A 25,858-nucleotide genomic window follows, 5' to 3' on the forward strand; every position below is an offset into this window, starting at 1 on the left:
AGGTCTCCTGAGGAAACTTAGCGGTCATGGGATAAGGGGACAAGTACATGTGTGGATTGCTAACTGGTTGAAAGACAGGAAACAGAGGGTAGGTATAAATGGAGAGTTTTCACAATGGAGGGAGGTAGGAAGTGGGGTCCCCCAGGGATCTGTACTGGGACCGGTGCTTTTTAATTTATTCATAAATGATCTAGAAGCAGGGGTAAGCAGCGATGTGGCCAGATTTGCAGATGATACCAAACTCTTCCGGGTAGTGAAATCCAAAATGGATTGTGAGCAGCTCCAAAAGGATCTCTCCAAACTGGGGGAGTGGGCGATAAAATGGCAAATGCGGTTCAGTGTTAGCAAGTGCAAAGTGATGCACATTGGGACGAAGAACCCCAACTTCAAGTATATGCTGATGGGATCCGAGCTGTCGGTGACGGACCAGGAGAGGGAACTTGGGGTTGTGGTGGACAGCTCGTTGAAAGTGTCGACTCAATGTGCGGCAGCTGTGAAAAAGGCAAATTCATTGTTAGGGATCATTAGAAAGGGGATTGAAAATAAAGCGGCTAACATTATTATGCCCTTATACAAAACTATGGTGCGACCACACTTGGAGTACTGCGTACAATTCTGGTCACCACATTTTAAAAAGGACATTGTAGAACTGGAGAAGGTAAGAAGAGGGCAACCAAGACGATCAGGGGCCTAGAGCACCTTTCTTATGAGGCAAGACTACAACACCTGGGGCTTTTTAGTTTAGAAAAAAGATGACTGCGGGGAGACATGATAGAGGTGTATTAAATCATGCATGGTGTGGAGAAAGTGGAGAGAGAGAAATTCTTTCCCCTCTCACACAACACTAGAACCAGGGGTCACTCCATGAAATTGATTGCCAGGAGGTCTAGGACTAACAAACGGAAGTACTTTTTCACACAACACGTGATCCACTTGTGGAACTCTCTGCCACAGGATGTGGTGATAGCCAACAACCTGTATGGCTTTAAGAGGGGTTTGGATGACTTCATGGAGGAGAGGTCTATCAATGGCTACTAGTCGGAGGGCTGTGGGCCACCTCCAGCCTCAAAGGCAGGATGCATCTGAGTACCAGTTGCAGGGGAGTAATGGCAAGTGAGAGGGCACGCCCTCAACTCCTGTCTGTGGCTCCCAGCGGCATCTGGTGAGCCACTGTGCGAAACAGGATGCTGGACTAGATGGGCCTTGGGCCTGATCCAGCAGGGCTGTTCTTATGTTCTTAACCACCAATCTTTCAAAGTATTCTATCCACCATGTGCAGGGCCGGGATGGGGATGGGTGAGCCGAGCAGTCCTCTCTCCCACCCTGTGGCGGCGGGCAGAGCGGGAGCGGCTGCTCTGTCCAGCCCAGCAGCCCTTGAGAACTGCAAGGTGCTCTAATGTACCTGAGCAGTTTGTTGCACAGGCACACTGGAGTGCCTTGCAGTTCTCAAAGGCCGCTGGGCTGGACAGTCAAGCTCAGCGGCTGCTCCCACTCCACCCACTGCCATGGGGTGGGGGAGGCCTGCTCAGCTCACCTCCACCCCCTGACCGTGCACATAGTGGCTAAAATACTTTGAAAGATCCGCGGTTTGGCCTCACGGCGGTGGCAGGGGGAGGGCTCACGGTGGTGATGGCGGGGGACTCGCAGTGGTGGTGGGAGTCCCCCTCCCCAGACCTTGGAGGCCATGGGCCAGGGCCCCAAGGTCCAGGGGTAAGAGCGCCTCTGCTAATGAGGGTAGAAATGTGGTAAAATTCTCTTTACCACTTTCTAGATCTTTACCAATGGACTGATTTGCCAAATGATTATAATAGCATTGTAATCAGTTACCACAAGGTAAAGTGTTGTTTGTATTGATTTTCTCTCTCACACACAGGCACACCTGTGCCCAATCTCACCAAGTTACAGTTTTTCACTACTAGGAGGTACAGCATATAGATGAATAAAATGTTTTGCACCTTTGTTTTAATATAAAAAGGGACTGACATTCTGACCCTAAGCAGATTTCTTGGAGTACAGAATCAATTGATTTAAACAGGAATTAATTTTAAGGAAATGTGATTGAGAGTATTAAGACATTATTTGTTGTAAGACATTAAGTGTTAAGACATTATTTAAATTGATAATTTCTAAGAGACAGTACTACATATTTCACTTTCATCCTTTTAACCCTTTCCTCTGTTTTCTTTGCAGATTTATGTCATTGATAGTGCAGATAGAAAGAGATTTGAAGAAACGGGTCAGGTAAGTAATGCACAGCTTTAGTAAAGCTGTGTCTTCTAAAATCAGAACATTGTCAAACATTTTCGGTGAAACGAATGTTATAGTTTGCCTTTAGAAATATGCTAAGAAAAATGAGGTTAATTTTTGTTCAATTGTAGCTATAGTTAACTGCCAAATTAATTAATGAACTAAACATGGAAGAAAAACTTCTATTTCTTGCAGATTTTTGCTCTTTGCATATTGTACAATCTAGCCTCTGGAGTACTTTGTGAAAGGCATAAAGAGTTTTCCAGTACTTTTGTCCAATTTTAGTTAGAGTCTGCCCTGTTATGCAGCTCATTCTCTGCATTTGATTTCAGTTAATCCCAAATCTCCAGGTTATATTCAACAAGCATTGGGACAACCTGATGAATACCCATACAATACAATCCTATGCATGTCCCACTGTGTTCAGTGAGGCTTACCCACTAGTAAGTAAGCTTGCAGTCTTGGAAAATAACAGGTACAACAGTATCCAAAAATCTACCTACCGTATTTCAGAACAGAGAGGATTTATAAAGCATACAGGGATATATATAGTAGTTTCAGAAAATAAGGCATGGGCCTGGGTTAAAAGTGTGCAGAATGATGTGGTGGTTTCAGCTTCCAGAGGGCTAACTATGTTAGTCTGTTGCAGCAAAAATAAAAGGATTGTATCTCAAGAAAGTTAGTCATGACTAAATCCTACTGAAGTGGGTCATGACAAACATGTCCACTGACTTGAATGGTGCAGGCATGACTGTCTTTGGATAGAACCTTCTTTTTATTTTAGCTGTCACTGACTAAGATGGCTATTCCTCTGGAAGTTGTATATGCATAACTACCTAAATCATGAATCGTGTGGCATCTTAAACACTAAGGATATGTTTTCATGGACTGCAGCACACTGTATCAGATGCATCAAGTGTTATCTTCAGTTGGCAGATATATATATTCATGGATACAAAGGAAAGTTTGATTCTATCTGTTGAGGCTTGAATCAAGATCAGTTTCCTTTCCCACTACAGGTGTTGTTGTTGTTGTTAAAACTTTTATACCGCCCTTCTAAAAGGCTCAGGGCGGTTTACATTAAAACACCATTAAAATCAGTTAATAATTAAAACAAAAATTATAAAGCATAAAACAATGATTAACCATTAAAAACATCATAAAACAACAATTAAATAATCAGAACAATTTAAAAACAAGTATTAAAAAGCTGAGAAAGCCTGGTTGAAGAGATGTGTTTTCTGAAAATTGCCAGAGATGGGGAGGATTGTATCTCAGCAGGGAGCGCATTCTACAATCTCGGGGCAGCAGCCGAGAAGGCCCATCTAAAGCTAAAACAAATTAAAAACAATAACACAACTAACAAGTTAAAAACATTTTAAAACAAAAATTAAACATTGTCCCCAGACCCCAGCTCAAGAAGACATGTAGACTTAGTATGGTCATCCATGACAACGGGGAGATCGTAGGAGTCCCCACCCACAGAACACCACCCTGATCAGAAAAAAAAGACCAAATCAAGCGTGTGACCTGCAATATGCGTCAATCCAGAGACCGCTTGGGATAGGCCCATAGTCGTCATGGCCGCTATGAACGCCTGAGCTGCCCCGGATAAATTGGTCCCAAAATGAACATTGAAGTCCCCCAGCACCAAAAGTCTGGGAGACTCCAACGCAAGTTCCGCGATCAAGTCCATGAGCTCGGTAAGGGATTCCGCTGGGCAGCGGGGCGATCGGTACACCACCAGAAGTCCCAATCTATCCCTGGTCCCCAAACACAAGTACACACATTCGATATGGTCAGATACCCTAACAGGGACCCTGGTAAGGGAGATGTTATCCTTATAGACCACGGCCACTCCACCTCCCCGCCCACATCCCCATACCTGCTCCTCTACAGAATATCCTGGCGGGAGAAGCTGGGACCAAACTGGACCACTAGCCTCCCCCAACCAAGTCTCAGTAATACACATCAGGTCGGCCCCTTCATCCATGATCTAATCATGGATGAGTTCTGATTTATTTTGGACCGACCTGGCATTGCAGAGGAGCAAGGTAAGGTTATGTGGGATGTTGGCAGTGCTCCCCAAGGTCAAAGAGCTGGCAGGACAGCCGGAAAGGGAGACAGCTATTAGATTTCTGACCACCCTTCCCCTGGAACAGCCTGCTGACCTGCCAGCATTTCTTTTTCTATTACCCAACACCACCGGAATAGCTGCCCTACCTTCAACGAAGGCACTCCCTGGCTCCCCATCTCCAGACAAACCCACACACATTACAACTTCAACCCAACCTCAGCACAACTTAAAACGAATTAAATAGAAGCCCCACTATTGAATGCCTCCCTCTATACAAATGGTTGGACAAAGTGTCCAGCCCTCACCCTTGTTTCTCCCCCAAAGGGGCTCCCCCAAAGGGGTGACCCCCTTTGGTGTCGCCCCTTTGGTGGCAACCCCACCAGTGGCGGGCCCACCGCCACCGGCAGTAAGCTCAGCAGGTGGAACCAGGAAAAACTGCCCAGTCACCCTTACAGCCCCAGTCCTGCAAAGCCTCTCCGCAAGCAGTCCTGGGGGGAGGCAGATGGCAACCAGGGAGGGCAGAAGAGAAGAGGCAGGTACCCCAGTCTCACACCCTGGGGAAGTTGGTATCCTCTTCTCCTCTTCTCCAGCAGGCTTCTGAGGGCTGTGGCTATCAGCAGTCTTCCTATATAGGCTGAGCAGTAAGCTCAGCAGGTGGAACCAGGAAAAACTGCCCCGTCACCCTTACAGCCCCAGTCCTGCAAAGCCTCTCCGCAAGCAGTCCTGGGGGGAGGCAGATGGCAACCTGTTAACCCAAGCTTCCTAGCTTTGCCATATTATCACAAATTGCTGTGCAGTGGTGGCCAGTGAATGCCGGGCGAGAAAAGGGCGAGAAAAATATATTTTTTAACAAGCGGCAAACTTACCCACTGCCAGTACCCATAATGCCGTGCAGGGTGAAGGTGTCCAACCCAGTATCCTGTGGGGAGACTGTCCTGCCTCCCATTTGAGAGGTTAGCATGGCACAAACCTGCTATGCTAACCCCTCAAATGGCCTCCGTACATGTGTGGAGAAGTGAAACAACTGAGCAGCAGGGGCAGGGTAGCCTTCCCATGAGATGCTAGGTCGGGCACCTCCACCCCACATAGCATTATGGGTAGTGGCAGAAGGTAAGTTTGCTACCAGTTAAAGATATATTTTTCCACCCTCACCAGGCCCCCCCAGGTGTGGCACTCAACGGCTGCTACTGTGTTTTGAATTGTTACTGTGCTTATCTTGCATACACTTAAACTTTAGAACTGTCACAGACTATGCCTCTTGCATTTCATGACCATTTGAGCCCAGTTTGTCATCTGTCTTTTTTGCTCTATCTATCTATCTATCTATCTATCTATCTATCTATTCTGTATATGTATAGCTACCTGCCAGCTGAAGGTAATGCTTCATGCATCTGGTAACATGGGCTGTAGTCCATGGAAGCATACATTTCAATATATTTGTTAGTCATTAAGGTACCACAAGACTCTTTGTTTTTCACATATACAGATTTTCAACATCTTCTCCAAAGAACTTGTGCTAGACACCATTCTGTACACTGTGGTTTCTCTGCTAGGATTGTTCCTTTCAGTACCCATTGTTACAAATTTAGGGATAATGTTTTATTCCATGCATCTGATCATTAAGCATAAACATGCTACCTTAGGTGGTCTTACAGTGAATTTAGTCATGAATGAGATTAGCAGACTTCATCTTCTATTTTCTTAAACCACTAATCCCCGGTGCATTTATTGACATTATCGACAAATGACGCTTGCATGAACCCATTGCATAAAGATGCTCAGCCATCCCTTTTGTAGTCACAACAGCTGCCTTTTATGAAAATGAGTTTTGTTTCTGGAAAGAGATTCTATCAGTGTTGTCCTATCCATGAATTACAGTTGATTAAACGGGATCAAAGTTCAAAGCTTGCAGTTAGCATTCCTGAAGAATTGTAAGCAAATGTAGGATAAAACCACCTGTTTCCAAGGGCCTTTCTAGTATGTTGGCAAATCAGGTTATAACCCTGCCAAAGTATGTTATTTTTGCTGTGTCATCAGTGCTGATCTCTAGAGGGCTGGGACTGGCAGTGCACAGATTTGAGGCCTTGAAGGCAACTGGTAGTATCAGACTGAACTAAAGCCATCTGCAGTGTATAAGAATTTGCTTTCAACTCTGGTATCTATGATTGTATAAACTACTTGGAATTGTTTTACTATATCCATGCTTCACTGGAACAGTAGTGTATAGTATTTGTCCTAATGTACAACTAATTAGAGAGAGAAAATTGTTTCCCTGCTACAAAAGGTGTGTGATCTTTGTGATTATTATAGGAGCTAGCGGAGCTCTTAGATGAAGAGAAGCTGAGTGGTGTTCCTGTACTCCTCTTTGCTAACAAACAAGACTTGCTGACGGCAGCCCCTGCTTCAGAGATTGCCGAGGGCCTGAACTTGCACACAATTCGTGACAGAATCTGGCAGATTCAGTCTTGCTCGGCCCTCACAGGAGAGGGTGTGCAGGTGAGGAGACAACCCTTATTCTGGCAGAATAGCCTGTATAGTGGTCTGAATGTGAAATGCACGCCTGCTATTCCAGATCACTGTACACAGTGTATTTATTATAAAACAAGGTCTTTTTAAAAAGAAAGAAATTGGGAATGTGTGTGTGGGCCAAGACCATTTTTAGAGGTTCTGGCTCTCCAAGGAAATTCTAACTCTTTCTTAAACTTCAACTACTTACATAGTCAAGGTCTATTAAGGTGTTTTGCTTCAATTTCTATATTGTCATTGCCTGCCCGATTCTCCCCCACGCACATACACACATAATGGGAGAGGAAACAGGCATTTCACTGTGGGAAATTTGTTGTAAAAAGACATTGACTGACATCCAGCAGCCTTCTGGTAGTGGAAAAAAATGATATGCTGGCATGAGGGAGAGCTTCCTCACTACTGCTCTGGCTGCACAGTCTCGGCACACACAGAGGGAGGAGCACATTTTGACAACTTGCTCTGGCTGCAGGAGTGCCCTGTGTCACCCAAAAATGTGTCACTGAGACCTGGGACACTGCACAGGCGCATCATCCTTTTCCACTCCCAAAAGACTGCTCTGGATGTCAGGCACAGTTTGGTGAAATATCATGCAATTCATGGCATTGTTAGACCATCTCTCTTATTTGGGCCCTCTAAACTGAAACATAGTCAGCTACAGCTACCACTACGACACCCACCCCCCGCACCCCAGCACTTAATGCCAGTTTTACTTCATGTGTTTCACTTTGTTTGGACCAGCTGTCACAGAAAGCTACTCCAGTTTATTTATTTATTTATTAACTTGTGAGTGCTCAGTATAACTTGGAAATACAATAAGAAATAATTGGCAAGCATTCTTGCAGGTCTGGAAAAAAGGAAGATCAATTTAAGCAAAAGGGAACAGAGCAATGTTGGTCCAAGAATGAAGACACACAATATAGTCCTACAGTTCCATGCTGCCACTGGTACACTTGATAAGAAAGTGGGTTTGTTACTCCACTTTATTACTATGACTAAACATACTATAAAATACTATAAGGGAATACTTTCACCAGCCACATATTTCATAGATTTGTAGGTATTCATATGATAAATCAGTGGTAGAAATCTGGCCAGATTCACTGGCCACCTGTTCTTCCAAACACTGTGTCCCTTACCTTGAAAAACAATACATTTTACTACTAGGTTGAACTAGTGATCCAGTTAAGGCATAGGGGTGAACTGAGTTTTTACCTAGAATCTCACAGAGCAAAAGTCAAGGCTCATTTAAAGGAGAAAATGTATTTATTAAGAGTACTGTATACCACTGGAAAAACGTTAAAATATTTTACTTCTAGTTTGCACTTGCCTTATGGATAACAGATCTTATCAAGCTTAGATGGCAAGTTTATCTTTGGAAAGAGTAGAGACTGTCAACACACCACTTCCTTTCCCTTAGGGAAGGGGTCCAGTGTGGACATAATGTTGGGCTGGTGCCACAGTGTAATCCACAGGCCCAGTGCTATTCAAGCTCTTAACCACTTGACACACATGCAAAAATAAATAAATAAAATAATAATAATAATAATAATAATGATGATGATGATGATAATAATAATAATCCATGTCCACATTTTATATGGTCAAACAATAGCATTGGATATAGCATAATTATAAGCATGTATCTTCTACATAGCCTGTGAAGCAGTTCTAAAAAAATAGATACAGGAGGCCCTTTTTATTTGCTAAGTTTCCGTTCCCACCTATTTCCACAGATAACGAAACCGTGAATAAAGAGACTTTAACCCTATGGGGACTGGGGGGTTAGGTTCCTAAGCACACTGAATTGTGCTGAGAATCACAGGAAAATGGGGGGCGGGCAGGCAGGAAACAGAAATACGTGCAGTACCTTGCTCTCCAGCAATGCCCCCCAAATCCTCCGATTTTCAGCCCCCCCCCCCCGCCTTTTGGGGCGGGGTGGAGGAGAAAAGAATCACAAAATGGCAGCAGAAAAGGACATCAGATGTCATTTCTGCCCATTCAGGAAAGGGATAGGCAAAAATTGCCTTATTTTTGCCGCACTGATAAAGAAACCAGGTCCCTATGACCCAAGTGTGGATATGCAAATTCACAGGTGGAGAACCCACGAATAACAAGGGTCTCCTGTACTGGAGCCTGAAATGAATGATGGAAAATATTTTGCCAATTCTAAGAGCAGAATTGCAAGACAACTCACAGGCTACAAAGCAGGGTTTAGCAGACAGTCAGCTCTGGGATCCATGTGGATCCCGAAGCTGCCTGCTCGCTTAACCCCACTTTGTAGCCCGGCCTTTAACTGAGGTTAAGGATGCAAACACACCCTTAACCCCAGCACTGGGATTGTGCATGTGCTTGGGCTGCTCACAGCCTGAGCACACACAGAGATGGGCCCCTAGAGCGCCTGTCTTCTGGGGGATTTCCCCAATACCCCATGCTCATCACACAGTGTGTTGTGTGAGATCTGGAGACCAGGACACATTGTCCCGGCCTCTGGAGATCCACACTGCTTAGCACAGCACGGATTCTCTGGGAACAAGGTGAGACTCCACGCTCCAGGCAACCTTTATCTTTTGGGGTGAAGGTAGGTGAAACCTTGCCTGCCTGCCTGCCCACCCAGTAGGTCATGTGAGTACCCTTTTTGACTTTATGCAAAGCTTGAAACTCGTGTTTTATTTGCAAGTGTTAGAGGTCTATTCACATTCCAACAGAATATTTTCCACTGAAACTTACAAACAGAATCATGGCTACATAAATCGGCAAAATCATTTCATTCCTCTCCTCCTGCCGCCAACAGTAGTCTGTATGTATGTACTTATTTATTTATTGTTCAGTTTATATACTGCTTTTCATTAAAATAATCTCAATGTGGTTTACAATGTAATTAAAACAATGCATAATTAAAATACAAAGGTACAGATGATCTCAAAAATTAAAAATACATAATTAAAATACAAAAGTACAGATAATATAAATATAAAAATAATCCCTCTTTAAAAATTTAATAACCCACTTTTTTAAAAAAGGCCTAAGTATACCGACCACTCTCCAAATAGCAACATATGCACTTCATTAAATGACATACCTAAGTCCTGCAATACATCTTTGGAAATGTTCCTGTTACAAGACAATACTGTATAAACTTTGTGCTGTCTCAGGGGATTCCTTGCTGCTGCCTACATAATTTCTGTCCCACAGTGAACATTCTTCCAGCATGAAGAATGAAAGAAAATTTTAAAATATAACTTTCGGTGCTGTTTTCAGTGTTTTCACTCCCTGCAGTTGCTCACCTTGCTTCTCACTGTCTTCAGCCTAGTCTTTCACAGATATTTGAACATGTAATGTACACAGTTAAGATAGCCGGGGATTTTTGATTTTCTGGTATTTATCATTAATTAGCCTTTTTAGAAAACTTTCTGATGGTAACTTTTCCAGTGACCATAACACCAAAACAGGAAACTGAACAAGAACAACCTCAAAAGAGGAAGTGCATGCTGGCATGGGGGCAGGAGGGAGCTAGTTTAGTGCTGACTAAACATGGGTTTATGCCACCCATGCTGCTAGTACATTTCGCTTAACAACAATTGTAATGGGGATTAGCACATTTCTTGCATGACTTGTATGTGCTGGATATATTAAACATGGCATCACACTCAAACGACTCCATCTGGCAGTGCCCTTGGTGTAAAAAGATGCTTTACAATAGCAAACTTGTTTATGCTTGTAAAATCCAATGGGATTTTATCTATTTTATTTAACTATCACTCCCAGTTCACAGATGATAAAATGAGGCTGAGTTGGTTGCATTTTGCCCAAGGACACCCAGTAAATCAGTGACTGAGAAATCCACTAAACGCACTTACTAAGTCCCACAAGACTACACTAATTTGGCATTTGGGTGACAACACAGTGTTTCCCTCCCAGAACAATACAGATAATTGTACCTCTGTTTATTTCTTTGTGGCCTACAATATCATTTGTGCTGATACTGTGTATACCCCACTGAAGTCAAGAACCAAGTCAGTATCTTCTGAAGATTTTGATCAGGTCTTTGCAATGTATGCATGTATGTACACACAGAGAGAGAGCCTACAAATCTATTATTAGAATAATACATTGGATCTTGTGCTTCTTGTTATGGTGATAGTAACAGAGAGTAGTACACTAAACTACTTTCTTTTATTTCTGTCTCTGAATATGGCATCTTTTCATAGCTGTGATCATTGGGCACTGTCATACCAATTACCCACAGATGGTAAAATGAAATGTTTTGATTGCGCATTGCTTCTGTGTGACATTTAAACTCTACAGCCCTGATCTGTGTGTCTAGTTGTAGGCTGCATATAACTGGTCACTCTCTATGAGATTGCACATCCACATGCATATCAAAAGATAGATCTAGCCAGTTCAATAAGGCTAGGGTGAACATTGCAGGGTGGATAGGGTATGCCAATGTGCGTCTGTTGTGCATATAGAAGATTGCTTCTGCATACATATTCCCCTTGCTAGATTAGAGCACATCAATCTAATCGAAAAAATGCCTGGAGCCTCTCTTTGGACTTTTGTTAGTTTTGGAAACAAACCACACCAAGGGAGCTTAGTTCACAACTAGATCAGCCTAAATGTCTTTTTGCTTCTCGTTTTACTTAGAAGAGATGCCAGTAGGCCCTAAATGTGCAGAGCTTAAAGAATAGTTAGATACACAAAGATTGTTACTCCAGGAAAAGGAAATTTAGATTTTTCAGTCCTGGCTCATGGCATTAAAAAGCACCCCAGAGGCTGGTGACAATGCACCGAAGCATCATCAAATATTTAGATGGCTATAAAGAGAAAATAAAGATGCCAGCTAGGAGAGGGAGAAGTACCCAGGAGACAATTGTATCAATAGCGAGAGTGCAAGATGGTAATGGTGGATTTGAGAAGGAATGGAGGACATTCTGTGGAACCAAACATACAGAGAATTAGTTAATACAGGAGGGTTTTGTTATAACCCCAGGGCAGAGTATCAAAAAAGCATAAATAATGACACCAAACGAAGGGGAAATAGTTTGAAGGTCATTTTAATTAGCTTAGTAGATTATGCTGTAGTGTGTAGTTAAGATTGCAGATTTCAAGGTTAATGAGATTACATTATGGTTAATAAATTATATACATTTAGAGAATTTAACCATTATTTGAAATGGGTTTCTTTACATAAAAATGTTAATTAGAAAGAGAATCTGTTCTCATCCCTATGACCTTGCCCTGGTACCTTTTTGATGCCAATGAAAGGTTCCTATCAAAAGGCTTTGGATACAAAGACTACCTCCAGTTTATTTTCCAGAGTGCTACTATAAAGCAGAGCCATTGCTTTCTCTCATTCTCCTTCATTACACCGATCAGGTTTTCCTCCAGAGAGGAGGAATTTTCATCACACTTAGATTTGAACAGGTCTTCTGCTATTAGACAGAAGACTGCTAGCTCGAAATCTCTCTTGTACTTTAGAATAAGAATGTGGTTAGTTCAGTTCTTCTGTTTACAAATACATAACATGGGTTGAAGTCTATTAAAATGTGAATGGGTAGCACCAGAGGCTTGTGGTGTTTATCCTATCTCAATTTTTTTTACCATCCAAACATGCATTTGCACACATACCCCTGAACTGGTTGTGAAAATATCAGGCAATAGGTTGTGCTGCAGTGCTCTGTGAACAAGAGAGGACCCCTTTTGAGAGTACAACTTGCCTTCTGTTCATGGAAAGAGGGAGCTCCCAGTCACGGGGCATTAGATTGCAGAATGCTAGGATTTAACCCAATGTCCTTACAAAAAATTGTTTGTAGGTGCATGATGAGAAAGGGGGATAAGAGCGAGGCTTGAAGGCATTTCACATTAAGTATCACAGTTTATCTTATAAAACAAATAAACAAATAAGCAGTAACATAATTTGCGTTTTTCTGAAAGCCTCTATAGAACAGTTTCACTCTGTTCTGTAAGGGACTTGGGTGTGGTGTATCTCTATTTGTAACTTCCCAAGAGAGGTTGGGGGGCGGGGTGGTATCTGTACTAGCTGATCTTTATGCAATGTGTTCCAGTAAATACCACCAAGTAGCATGCATGCTCAGACCATATCTAATACTGTGTTCTAACTCAGATTGTGGTTTACATCTAGGTTTTGATGACCAAAATTAGTTCCTCACAAAATGGGTGCTTACTGTGGCTGCAAGCTTTAAATAATTTAGATGGATAGATTACAAATTATTTCATACATTCTTGTACCGTTTTCCATGAAACCATGCCTAAAGCAGTTTACTTCAACTAAAGCTTTAATTACAGGTAAAATCCCCCCACCCCGCCGCATCATCTAGTTAATTAGTGGAGCTAACAACCAGCAACAAACCCAAGTCACTGGAAGAACACACCACAGTGCTTGCCACATAGACATGCTGCTTCCTTCTTTCTTGTGCCAAACTTGATGAAAAGGAGATGAAAAGATTCTTTCCCCTTCTAGATGTATAGCTTGTATCCAAAGCTAACAGATAATTTTGCATTTCAGGGTGAAGCCGTGGTGGCTTAGCTATCCTTCTGGCAATAAGAGCCACAGACAACTGGAGCAAACAGTGTTCATCTGAAGGCAATGTCAATACAACATTTTAGTCTAGATTTTCCACAGGGTTCAACCTTGTTTATTTTCTGAAGCCATTTTGGCCCTGGTGTTTTACTATAAAGCAGAAATACCCAGAAAATACCCAGAGAAGAGTGGCTTTAGAAGAGTGGCTTTATTATTAGAAGATAAACCAACAAAAAAATAAAAAATAAAACCAACAGGTTCACAACATCTAATAGTTTCTAAAATGTATTTCTTCAAGAATTACCCCCTTTAAAAATAAGAGTGTATTTTGCTTCTTCCTTAAACCTTTTCCACCATCTGTTTTATAACAAAAGGCCTTCGTGTACAAACCATAGTTTAAAAAAAAAACTTTAAGACATGAATAAATTACTTCAGGCCATTCTTTCAACAAAATAAAAGCTTTGAGTCTGGGTTCCGTGTTATAAAATGGATGGAGATAATTCTAAACTAGGGAGAAAAATTCTTCTGAAGGGAATTATTTGATAAATACATTTTCTACTTACAGTGATTTGTATGTGCATATCTCTTGCTATAAGAGAGTTGGTGGAAAGGGGTTGAAGAAGAATAAGCAAATTACACCCCTTCGTTTTAAAGGGGATAACCTTAAAGAAATGGGTTTTAGAAGCTCTTAGACAACATGAATGTGTTGGTTTTACAATAGAAAAAGATTTTGTATTGTGTGCGCACTCTCTAAAATGGGAATGGGAGTAATTACTCCATCCTAAAGTATGGGTTTATACGAGTTATAGTACCTTTGACAAAAGGTTGTAAAGCTCGAAACATTTCAGCAATTTTCTAAAAATAGAACCAGCGTCCTACAGCCCCTCTAAATATTTTTCTTTTATTCCTGCTGAGGATTGGTGCAACTCTAGTTTCTGGGATTTTACTGTAAAGGGAATGTTCTTTATTCCCTTTTCAGATAAGTACTAGTCTTACTGCAGTATCCCCAATCATTGCCAGTGGTTGGCTGAATATACATTTTTGCAATGTTGTTCATCCCAGCCATTGGCCCTTTCCCCTCCACTTTTGTAGGGGAACATTCTTTTTGTAGGAAAATGCTTAATATTTTTTGTGCACCTCCTGCCATCCACTTATCTTTGTTCTTCATGGGTTATTAGGAAACCTGTTCACTAGTTGTGACTAATTTAACAGTGGGCTTTTCCAGGAGTTGGTTTATTTCCTTTCTTTTTAAAGCCCACTCCCCGCAGTACTTACTGACAGGCTCTCGCACAGGATCTAGACACCTGCCTAGACTTCCACAACATTACATTCTCCCTCCTTTTGGGTTTTGGCACTCCAGCCAGATGCTGAACACTGCTCTTGCACTATTTTTACAGTGCAATCTCCCGGACAGTACTTACATTCCTGTCTCTTTTCATTACCACTTTTAAGTGGTAGGCCATAGGTTATTTCATTCATTCATTCATTCATTTTATATACTGCCCTTCCTAAAGTGGCTCAGGGTGGTTTAAATTAAAATCAAACACATATAATAAAACAATTAAAATTTTAAAAAGGTTTAAGCCAGATTAACACTCATTAAAACTAAAACTAGATATTAAAAGCCAGGATAAAAAGATGGGTCTTTAAGGCTCTCCTGAAGGCCTCCAATGGAAATAATTCTCTTACATCCACGGGGAGTGTGTTCCACACAACACAGCGGCGACAACTGAGAAGGCCTAATCCTAGGTCACCAACAGATGAACTGGTGACACCCAAAGACGGACCTCTCTTGAGGATCTTAATGAGCGGTGGGGATCTTGTAGAGAAGGCACTCTCTTAGTTAACCTGAACCTAAGCCATTCGGGGCTTTAAATGTAATAACCAGCACTTTGTACTTTGCCTAGAAGCATAGCAGCAGCCAGTGAAACTGTTTAAGAACAGGCATAAAGTAGTTAGGGTGAAGGGGTCAAGGGTTTGTGACCCTGTCTGATTTCTAGTTTATAGCATAGGTTCATACCTGAGGTATCCATGTTAGATGCTATCTGAACGTTGCTTTACTGGTCTTGAAGCAGTGCTTTTGACATTTGTATTTAAAATGAGTTTGTTTCAGATAGATCTTGGCAGCTTTTCTAAATCCAGACCTTCTGTAACTGTTTTTGCTATAGTGTCAGCCCCTCCCTTAGTGCCCAGCAAAAGACCTGTCTCTTCTCTGATTGGCATAATCACTAACTACACCTGTGATTGGTTGCAGTTGAAATTCTATAGTGAGCATCTACTGCTATGAGAGATAGAGGTGCTGCTTTGATGGAAATCCTTTGGGAGAAAAAAAACTAGCATATATAGCACCTCTGTCAACTTAAGGTGCACCACTCTGGGCTCCTTGGAGGAAGAGCGGGATATTAAAAAATGTTAAAATAAATAAAATAAATCTGTCTATATATATATATATATATATATATATATATATATATATATATATATATACACAGTGGTCCCTCGACTTACAAACTACTCGACATAAGTATTTTTCGAGTTACAAACGGCAGTTTTAGATCCGGTTTTAGATGCGGTTTTTTCGACTTACAAATTTTTAGATGGGGTTTCCTCGACTTACAAATTTTTAGATGGGGTTTCCTCGACTTACGAATTTTACATGCGGTTTCCTTGACTTGCCTGCCTGTTTACTGCCTGTTTATTCTTGAAAAGAAATGTTCCTGTGCAGTTTGCAAGCCTTACTGGGGGTCTGGGTCTTTTTTCTAGGCTCCGGAACGCATTAATCCATTCCCAATGCATTCCTATGGGAAACCGCTTTTCGACTTACAAATTTTTCGACTTACAAATGTGCATTCGGAACGGATTAATTTCGTAAGTAGAGGGACCACTGTATATATATATATATATTAGACAACTGTGTTGTATCAATCTATTATATTAATTCTTGTAGACGTGCCTCTGTGGGGATGCGTCCCGGCAACCCAGCAGATTGGCTGGGCGGTGGAGGCGCCGGATTGGCTGGTTGGTCACGTAGGGAAGTGGCCGTTTGGGGAAGAAAAGGAAGGAAGGAAAGCGGGCAAGTGGAGAGGAGAACTGAACGGACTGGGGCAGAAGGGAGGGGAGAGAAGGCGGGGGAGCCTGGCTGGGCAGAGACAAACAGTTGGCCGCTTCAGAAGATGCTCTCTAGAGAGAGGGCTGCAGGAAGGAGCTGGCTGAACCCTTGGCGGCCCAACACCAGGGACTGGAGGAAGGAGGATACGGCAACGGCCAGCAGGGAAAACACAAGCAGGCTAAAAAGTGGAGGTGGGGGGTGGAGGGAGCAAGCTGGGGCAGAAGGATTGGGGGGAGGGGACTGAGGCAGAAGGCTTGGGGAGAGGGGAGTAGGAGAATTGGCCGGCCCACGCTGGCAGGCCTGGCCTGGTGACCGGTGGTGGCCGCAGACTCTAGCGATTGAGAAAGGCAGGTGGCGGGGGAGACAGAGTGAGCGAGAGAGGCATGGGGGGGAGAGACAGAGCGAGCGAGAGAGGCATGGGGGGGAGAGACAGAGCGAGCGAGAGAGGCGCGCGGGGGGAGCGACAGCATGAGCGAGAGAGGTGCGCGGGGGGAGCGACAGCATGAGCGAGAGAGGTGCGCGGGGGAGCGACAGTGCGAACGAGGGGGGGGCAGAGCGAGCAAGAGAGCTGTTGTGGGGGGGACAGAGCCAGTTAAAGAGCTGTGGGAGGACCAGCCAAACAAATTCTCCCAACTAACCCCAAAAAGGAAGTGAACTACCGCACAGATGCTCTGTGCGGGTTCAGCTAGTAATCTCATATTTCAGGAAGTGCTGATTACTATACAGAACATACCCGAGAGCACATGCATGGTGAATGTTTTCCCCATATCCTGACCCCTGTGGAGTCCTAAATAAATGTTTTAGACCACACATTCTTTTGAAGCAGGTCCATTTATTCTTTCTACATCAGCAGCATTGTAAGAAACATTAGGACACAATAGACTCAACTGTCAATTGAATTTTACAAAGACTCATCAGACGATTGAAATTGAGATGGTGTTAAAAACCTATTCCCTTACCATCTTCGTATCTGTAACTGTGACTGGACTTGTGATGAGTTTTGTTTGCACATATAACATAATCATCATGCTAGGCTGGCTTCAGTACTGAAAGTCATTGCGGATATTAGTACAAAAGTACCGGTGCTGTAGTAAAAATGTTGTTTGAGAGTATCTGTTAATGAACCAAAAACACTGATGAGGCCTGAACTGGATGCAGTTCTCCAAGAAAGGACATGAAGTCATAGTGAATGCTAGTTCCCTGAAAATGTTAGTTCAGTGTGCAGCAGCTGTGAAAGTCAAATTCCACACTAGAAATTATGAGGAAAGGAACTGTAACTAAAGATTGCCTGGATATAAAGTGCCTGCATTTGGTATATTGGCATACATGATCCACAGCCTTCCAGTGAAGGAAGAAGGATGCCTTTTGCGTCCCTGCGCTGAAGGCTTCTGACTGGGCTTTGTAGCTGACTCGGCTTTGGCTGACTGGGCTTTGGCAGGGAGGAGCAATTTTCACATCTCTCCCCACCCTCCAAAAGCCCTTTCCATGTGCATTAATATATTCCTGAGGGCAGCCCTCAGAAACCTCAGTGAAGAGGCTTTGGGAGGGAGGGGAAAAACACAAAAATTGTTCCCCCTCCGTCGCTGGTCCACTGCTTGAGAAGCCTTCAGCATCCCTTGCAGACCCACAGCCCTTCTTCCATCACCAGCAGGCTGCAGATTGTGTGGGCCACTCTGTACGATTCTGGCCACCCATCTCAGAAAGGACATCTTAAAGCCAGAAAAGAGATGAACAGGGCAACCAGAATTATCAAGAGGGTGGGGCACCTTCCCTGTGAGGAAAGGCTAAATTATTTGGCACTTCTTAGTTTGGAAAAAGGTTGACTGGTGGTGGGGGACAGATGTACTGAGGCAGTACAACTCTGAAGATCAGAAGCTGGGGACAAAAAAAGCAGGAGGATGTTGTCTTCATGCCCTGTTTGTTAGCTTCCCAGAGCAATCTAGATGGCAATGGTGACTGTCTGGAAACAGGTTGTTAGACTAGATGGAACTTTGGTCTGATTTATCAGGGCTGCACTAAATGTTTAACATTTACTGCAGCCCTGATAGATCAGACCAGAGGACCAGACTAGACGAAGGGATTTGAGAATAATCAGTAACATTTTTGTTACATATGTCTTACAATTTTACTTCATTAAGATAAATGTAACAAAAATGTTACTGATTATTCTCAAATCCCCTCGTGCTCTTTTCCAGGCCTTTTCCTTCTCTGCTTTTATATTGGCTAGCTTCCCTCTTTCTCTCTTTCTAGTGCTGGCAAATACCAGTTATTTACTAGCATTCCATTCCATTAGCTCGTCTCTGCATTTCAGCTGTCCTGATAAGAAAATGTATTTCCGATCATTGAACTAAGATACTGACAGTTCTCTATCTGGAGTGAGTATGGGAAGCACTTTACAGTTGGATAAAAATATGGCTCCCCCCGCTTCTTCCTCCCACCATGTGTTAATTTCACACAGATATCCCCCCACAAACCAATTAGAGACAATCACAATTCTCTTTGAATTGGCTCATGCTATAAAAGTGGTTTTTGGATCAGTTCCTGCCTTCAGAGTTAAGTGACCTACATATGAATTGAAAAGCCATTTGAAGTTCACCTTTCCTCCTGCAGAGTGCCTTGTCATTCTTTTGCCCTTGTTATATAGTCAGGCTTGCAGCCACGGTAAATCCCATCATAAACTCTGCTTTATGAGCCTCAGCTATGCAGCGTTCAGGTAGCCCAGCATCCCTTTTACTGAGCTCCCTTGTGGCACTGGGCAGTGTTTGAATTCCTCTATATGTTAGGTTCTGGTCTGCTTTGAGCCAGGCATGGGATGCTTAGTCGTTGTTTTGCAGGGATGTATTGTTTATAAGATTGTTGTGCTGAATATCAAAGGGGTGTCAGCAGACATTTATTACTTTAAGCTGTCTCAGCTGTTCTGCTTCAGCAAATAAACCTACATTCAAAATGAATGAGGAGCACTGCTTCCCTTGTATGCCATGATGTGTGCAAATGTGATTATTGCTTCAGAGGCAACGGGGGCAGCAGGAATCATGCAAAAAGCCTTTTTTATTATTCTTTGCAAGCAGATTACTAAAAGATGAAGTAGAGCAAAGGCAGTTGACATGGCTGTTTTCTAATTCTACTAGTTTTGCATAATATTTACACCCCAGCATTTTGATCATAATGCATAAGGCTCCTGTCGAATTTAAATGTCTTGACAAGAGAGGGAGGGGAGGAATGGGGCCTTGGAGATATAAGGGCAAACAGGCAGCTGTGGGGAGGGTCAGGGAACGGTGTCGGGGACAGAAGCCTTCTGCCGTCACTTTCTTTGGAGAGCCCCACCTAAACCTTTTCCTGGGACATTTTCCTCAAGAAGTACTGAACCATCTGTATAGGAAGCTGCTCTGTGGGCACATCCTTTAATAGACTCCATATGCGTATGTTTAAAAAAGGAAGCTGAAACCTTCAGGCTTCCCAGTTATGTTCCAGATACTGCACTGTACACAACAAGATACACAACCCTGAGCACTCATTCTTACTAACACAATCCATGAAATATAAACTTGAAGTTATTCCTCAATTTTTGCTATGTGAAAATTAGAGAAGTTTGGGAACTTGATAAAGAATGTGTCCAAACCAACAAATTTTTGCACATTCTTTTGCCGATATTCATGCAACCCATTGTCTGTTGCCCTTTGCACATCATTTCCTGGGCCATTTTCTTAATGCAGGAGCTTGTCAGTCATTGGAGAGATTTGTGATTGGTCTGGGCTGGTTAGTCTCCCAAGACAAGCTCTGCAGTTAAAAAATCTCAGGTAGAAGGAGGGAGAAATCCTTCTGTCTTGGATCCTGGAAAGTCACTGCTTATCAGAGTACTCAGAATGGAGCTATCATAGGTGGGCCAATGGCCTGACTCAAGGCCAGACTTTACACTACATTAAGCAAGTAGTTCAGCCCTCATGTACTTGGTTTCTTTTTGTTAAATGTCAGTTGTGGGTGGAGAGAGAATCCAGATTGAGACCATAATGGGACAGCAGGAGACTAACCCTTTATTTCCATTATAGTCTGGATTCAGATTGGCTCCTTCCTTGTAGCTGTTGTTTCCTCCAGGAGGAAAGCTGGATACCAATGAGAGCTTCCTTTCTGGGGGAAATAGCAACTGTGAGGGACTTGATCTGGATTGGGGCTGTGGCGGAGGCAGAGAGGATAAGACCACTCTCTACCCCTGCTGTAGTCCTGACCCAGACTGCCCCCCCACACACAACTGATATTTAACACAAAGAAACTTCGCATGCAAGAGCCAAACTTTGTGTTTCAAGTAATGTGTAATTTGCCCCTCAGTATAAGACAGCTTCAAATGTGCAAATGGACAGAAGCTGTGCTCTCTGCATTGTGCTTCCTGTGCTTCAATTTCCCCCTTTTAAAAAAAAAAGTTGACTGACATGATGCATAGCCTACCATTCTCCATAACACTCCACCCTGGGACTGCTGCAGACTCTGAAACAGCCCCAATACTGTTCTGGATGAGTGATTGTGCAAGCAGCATTACAACAGTTTTCCACATTGCAGCATCAGGGCTCAAGTCCACAGCAGCACCAGAACGAAGCATTACGAAGATGGTAGACTGCACATCATGTTAGCCATTGATTGCATGTCTTTTCAGATACATACCCCCATCAGCTAGGCATATTGGCTGACATAGTGTGCAAGAGTACATCAGCCCCATAATGTTGCATGCATACAAGTTTCACAAATGTAAAAATTGTACAAATGAAGCACACCCACTGGAAACATTTGTGCAATGTTTACATTTGCACAGCTTGTGCACATGCAGCATTACAGGGCTGACATACCCTTGTGCAGTATGTCAACCATTATTAATTAAATCTGTTAGTTTATTTTAGTGGAAACTATTCTATGATTTCATCTCAGGGTCCCTTCAGCAGTGTGTATGAGATGGGGAGAGAAAGAAATGAAAAACTGAATCCTGTAATCCAGGGAGGTGGAAGCACACGTGTATGGGGCAAAATTTAAATGAAATATGACAAGAGTGCTAATCTAGCTGTATTCTAAGATTTCACACAGCTGAGCTAGCAGCAAGTCCTCGATCTCTCTCTTGTATTTAAATTTATAGACCACCCTATTCAACGGGATATGGTCACCATGTGGTTAATGAGTGGTGGGTCCCAGTTACCAGAATTTCTCATAACTAAAGCCTGAAGAGATGATAGTGGCAAAAGTTTCTAGTTCTATAACTTTACTACAAAGAATGTATAGTTCTGAACAAAAAAGGGATAATGCAGATTAGGTTTTCTAACTAACAAGACAAAGTATTTCCAGCATAATGGACATACAACTTTGATATAAGCTAGGGAACCAAGAGGGAGATCAAAATGGAGAATGACTGTTTATAGGCCAGTGAAGGACCTGGGGAGAGCTTACTGGCACTTGGGCACAGGTTGCCCCTTCTATCTCACCTAATGATCCCTTTCTTTTTTTGTTGTTTGTTTTGAAGGATGGGATGAACTGGGTCTGCAAAAATGTCAATGCAAAGAAGAAGTAAGTCCAACAGAGTTGCATGGAATCGGAGGGGCCGCAGGAGCCAAACACACTAGCTGGCTGCTAGTGTCTGACCAAATATTTTTCCATCTGCGTGCAGCTATAGCTGTTAGAAATGGGAACAGCAGCTATGCCTACTGCTCACATTGGAACTTTACTTGCTCTCTAGTATCATCCCCCCTTTTATGCATAAATAGTGTTATTAAAGTTTTCCATATTCACCTGATTATAGAAATGAGATCTGAAAATGAGATCTGATTGTGGTTTAGCATAAAGACGACTGGTGGGTTCAACCTAGGATGGTTGTCGCAATGTGTGGGAGTCCACATTGCTTTTGAAATTGCTCAGGATGCTCGCTTGGTACCATTCAAAGCTTTTCTCCTTGACAAATGGGATGGTGTTTCGTTAGCATGTGTGCTTCAATTTTAAAATGTTACTTTGTATAATGCTGGTAAGAGACTTGCACACCCACATGAAGAGCCTTTCTTTTATCAAGATACTTAGGTATCCCTGCCTTTCCTTTCATAACATGTATGTTGCAGCTCCGTTCCTTAATTACCTGAATGTAAGAATCATCAGGACACTAGGTATGCTATAGTTTGCTCAAATAGCACAGTGTCAAGCTGTAATACATTGTAGCATATATACAGTATGGTTGGCATATAGGGACCAGATATCCTTTAGCATTACATTTTGTTGCACTGTATAAATCCCTCAGTGAGGATGGAATTTTAACAGCATGGCAGCAGTCCATCTAGTGCTCATGTTTTAACTGCAAAGAACTGGTAACTGTTCTTTCCTTTACTGCTTTTGGGGATGCTTTGAGTCAGGTTTTGATTCAGGGTGCCCAAGACCTACAAACTACATGGGAAATGTGCTAATCCCAGTGAGTCCAGACCACTAACTGTGGGATTAGCAGGGTCACTGTGGTGGCTCAGTCCTAATGAGGAGGAGTTGGAACTGCACAGTCTGGCATCCCATCCATGTGAGCCTGCACTACTTCCTGCACTTCCAGTTTAGAAATTAAATTGCAGCTCTAGCTGTGGAAATGACAGTCTGGATGTGTGAAAAAATGATACCCTTTACTTCAGGAAGTATTTCTTAATTAGTGGAGGGGTTTAGGGAGGGAAGTACTGTGTGATCTTTAAAAAGTGCAGCAGCAGCAGCCCTCAGAATAAGAGAAGAAAACCCTATGACCTCGTACAGAATATTCACTAGGAAGATGCATGGAGGAAACACCCTGACCTTTGAACGACATGCTGCTGAAATGTAATTTAGTGTTATGTGCACCATGGTTTAGCATTACAAGCTTGCATACTTCCCCACCCTTCTGCCACATGTGAGGGGAGGAGATTTAAAGTGTCTGTTGCTTGTCTGATACAAACTGCAGTTTCCCATGCTTTATGTTGTTCCCCATCAGTTGGGTAGCTGATGGACTTTGAACATGGAGAGGGAAACTATGGTTTGTATCAAACTGGGAACAGAAAGCTCCTCTCTTCGCCTTACGCAGAGAAGGAAAGAGGGAGACCTGTGAGCCCAAGGCTTGTGCAAACATAGGAGGCTGCTCCTCACCTCGAGATCATCTGCTAAATTCAAGAACAAAGTCATTTGGTGAGAGCAATCTTGCATGCAATACATTCAGCATGCAGCATGAGATTATAACCCACACTGCAAGGCTGAAAATGTCATGGCATCCATAATGCCCATTCTTATTCCTAGTGGGAGAAAGGGAGCATGCTTTCGTAAACCTCAAATTATGTGCATACCTTGGAGAGCCAGTGCATTAGCCACTTTCAGACATTTCTTGACCACATATTCCATTGGTGTCCCCAACTTTATGCAACTGGTTTAGGCTTTAGGTCCTATTAATCTAGATACAGCAAAATGCAAATCTAGCAACTATCATTTCTTGTCAACCTTGACTTTGCCTCTATATTGCTCTTTCATGTTGGTTTGTTACAAACATTAATTGACGTCCATATCCTATATTAGATATTAAATTTCTAGCTCACCTACTCTAAGCAGTTTATGGGAGAAATAAAGTCATAAACAAACATTGCCAGAGTGAGTTAGTAAGAACAAAAGTGCAGATTACTATCTGAATCTATCCCAAATATGACAGCTAAAAATACCACTAAAAGCACATGCTTTATGTTGTTCCCCATCAGTTGGGTAGCTGATGACATGGTGCAATTAATGATTTATGTTTGTCAAAAGATATTCCTTCTCTAGAGGTCCAATGTATACAAACCACTGTGGAAAGATTTTTTGCACTTTTAGCCCAGTTTTAAAAGACATAAAATAGCTTTGTAGACTATTCACTCCAGATGTTGGAAAGGCCTGTCTGCTCATGGCATAATGTCTGCAAGGTTCCCCTCTAAAATCCAAAAGAAGCTGCTACTCAGGAAAATGTACATTCTCTTTATTGTCTGTGCATCAAGCTAAAGAAACACCCCCAAACACCACCCAGCTGACAAACTGTGAAGCAATCCAACCCTACTCCCATCTGTGACTTCTATCTTTGGGCACAAAATCTCAGCTTTTCCAAGACCACAAACAAAATGCAAATGATGCTGGTTCTGTCCCGATCTCTTCTGTTGCTGAAGTTATTTTGCAGAAAAAGGAATCTGACTGGTACAAGTGGAATTAATTGAACCAAAAGGAACCACCATGCTTCATCATCTTCAACAACCCTAGAACTCCAGCCATCATACCTTCATCAAGCTCAAATAATTTTGAGTTAACTAAAGCATCTGAGAACTACAAGATGAAGTTGATTGTCTCCAAGAACAACCTCTACCTGGTGGATGCTTCACAAGTAATATGCAAGAAACAGGACAGTTATGGAGTAATCTGCCTCTGCTGTTCCTAACAAATAAAAAGGACTGCTCTGAGCAGGGGAATTAGCATCTTCTGACCAGCTTAGTTAGCAGCTACCCATCCTCCATGATTTTATCTAATCATTTTTAATTTCAGCTCTGCTATTGGCCTTCATGAGAACCCCAAGACCGTGAGCCCTGCACGTTAGGTACATACTGTGTGAAAGGATTTATCTTGACTTAAGTACAAATACCAACTATGCTCCAGGTCTTTAGCAAGCGGTTCTGCCAGTAAAGTACTCTCTCATTTTTTTTAACTGCATCTTTCCTGTTTGGATGTCACTAAGCTGTCTTGATACATCAAAGCCAAGCCAGAATGGCTGAAGTATAACATGAGAGACCATGCAACACATTATGTTTCATGCAACACATTAGAATGAAAAGAGCATGGTTCATATGTAGCTTAATGACTTGTTCTTTTGATTATACATGGCTGGGTCTGCTCTCTAAAAAGGACGCTCTTATATGCCAGATCATGCTCAGCTGTTATAAAAAGCCATAGCTGCAAGCTCTGTCCAGTGCACCATCTCTGCTTTCCCATCCTATCTTGCTTTAGGGTACCTCTAATCTTTATCTGATCTCTTCATTTTCTTATCTCTTTTTTGAAGTTAATGAAAATGGGGTGTGGTAATATTTGGTGATGTTAAGCCTCAGTGTATATGTTTTAGACGTTTGGCAAACTTGAATAAAATTTGGTAGAAATGACAAATACATTGAGTGTCTGTATTGTTCTAAAAATAAGGTCTTGGTATCCTTTTAAGGAATCTCACCTGAAGCCAGGTGTGTGAAACTGCTGTGCCTGGGACTCCTCCATCTCAGGTAATCTTTCCGCATGGTGATCTGTCCCTGTCCAATTCATCTGTATGCCCATTAGCACTACCTCATTGCTTCTGTATGCTTGTGTCCTTGTATCCTACCATGGTTGGCTCTCCTATTTG

The 25,858-nt window shown here is 42.5% G+C and overlaps 1 protein-coding gene across 3 annotated transcripts in view; it reads left to right on the plus strand.

Moving 5' to 3' along the window:
* ARL3 (ADP ribosylation factor like GTPase 3) overlaps window positions 1-25,629 on the plus strand; it is a 73,473-nt gene extending 47,844 nt beyond the window's left edge. For all 3 annotated transcript variants that reach the window (XM_053306331.1, XM_053306328.1, XM_053306330.1), the window contains exons 4-6: window positions 2,191-2,241; window positions 6,635-6,820; window positions 21,998-25,629. In XM_053306331.1, coding sequence (XP_053162306.1) covers window positions 2,191-2,241; window positions 6,635-6,820; window positions 21,998-22,045 — 285 coding nt within the window. In that variant the 3' untranslated portion in view covers window positions 22,046-25,629. The remainder of the gene's footprint in view (window positions 1-2,190; window positions 2,242-6,634; window positions 6,821-21,997) is intronic.
* Window positions 25,630-25,858: the final 229 nt, after the last annotated feature.

Source organism: Hemicordylus capensis, chromosome 3 (assembly GCF_027244095.1).
Source record: "Hemicordylus capensis ecotype Gifberg chromosome 3, rHemCap1.1.pri, whole genome shotgun sequence".
Lineage (NCBI taxonomy): Eukaryota > Metazoa > Chordata > Lepidosauria > Squamata > Cordylidae > Hemicordylus > Hemicordylus capensis.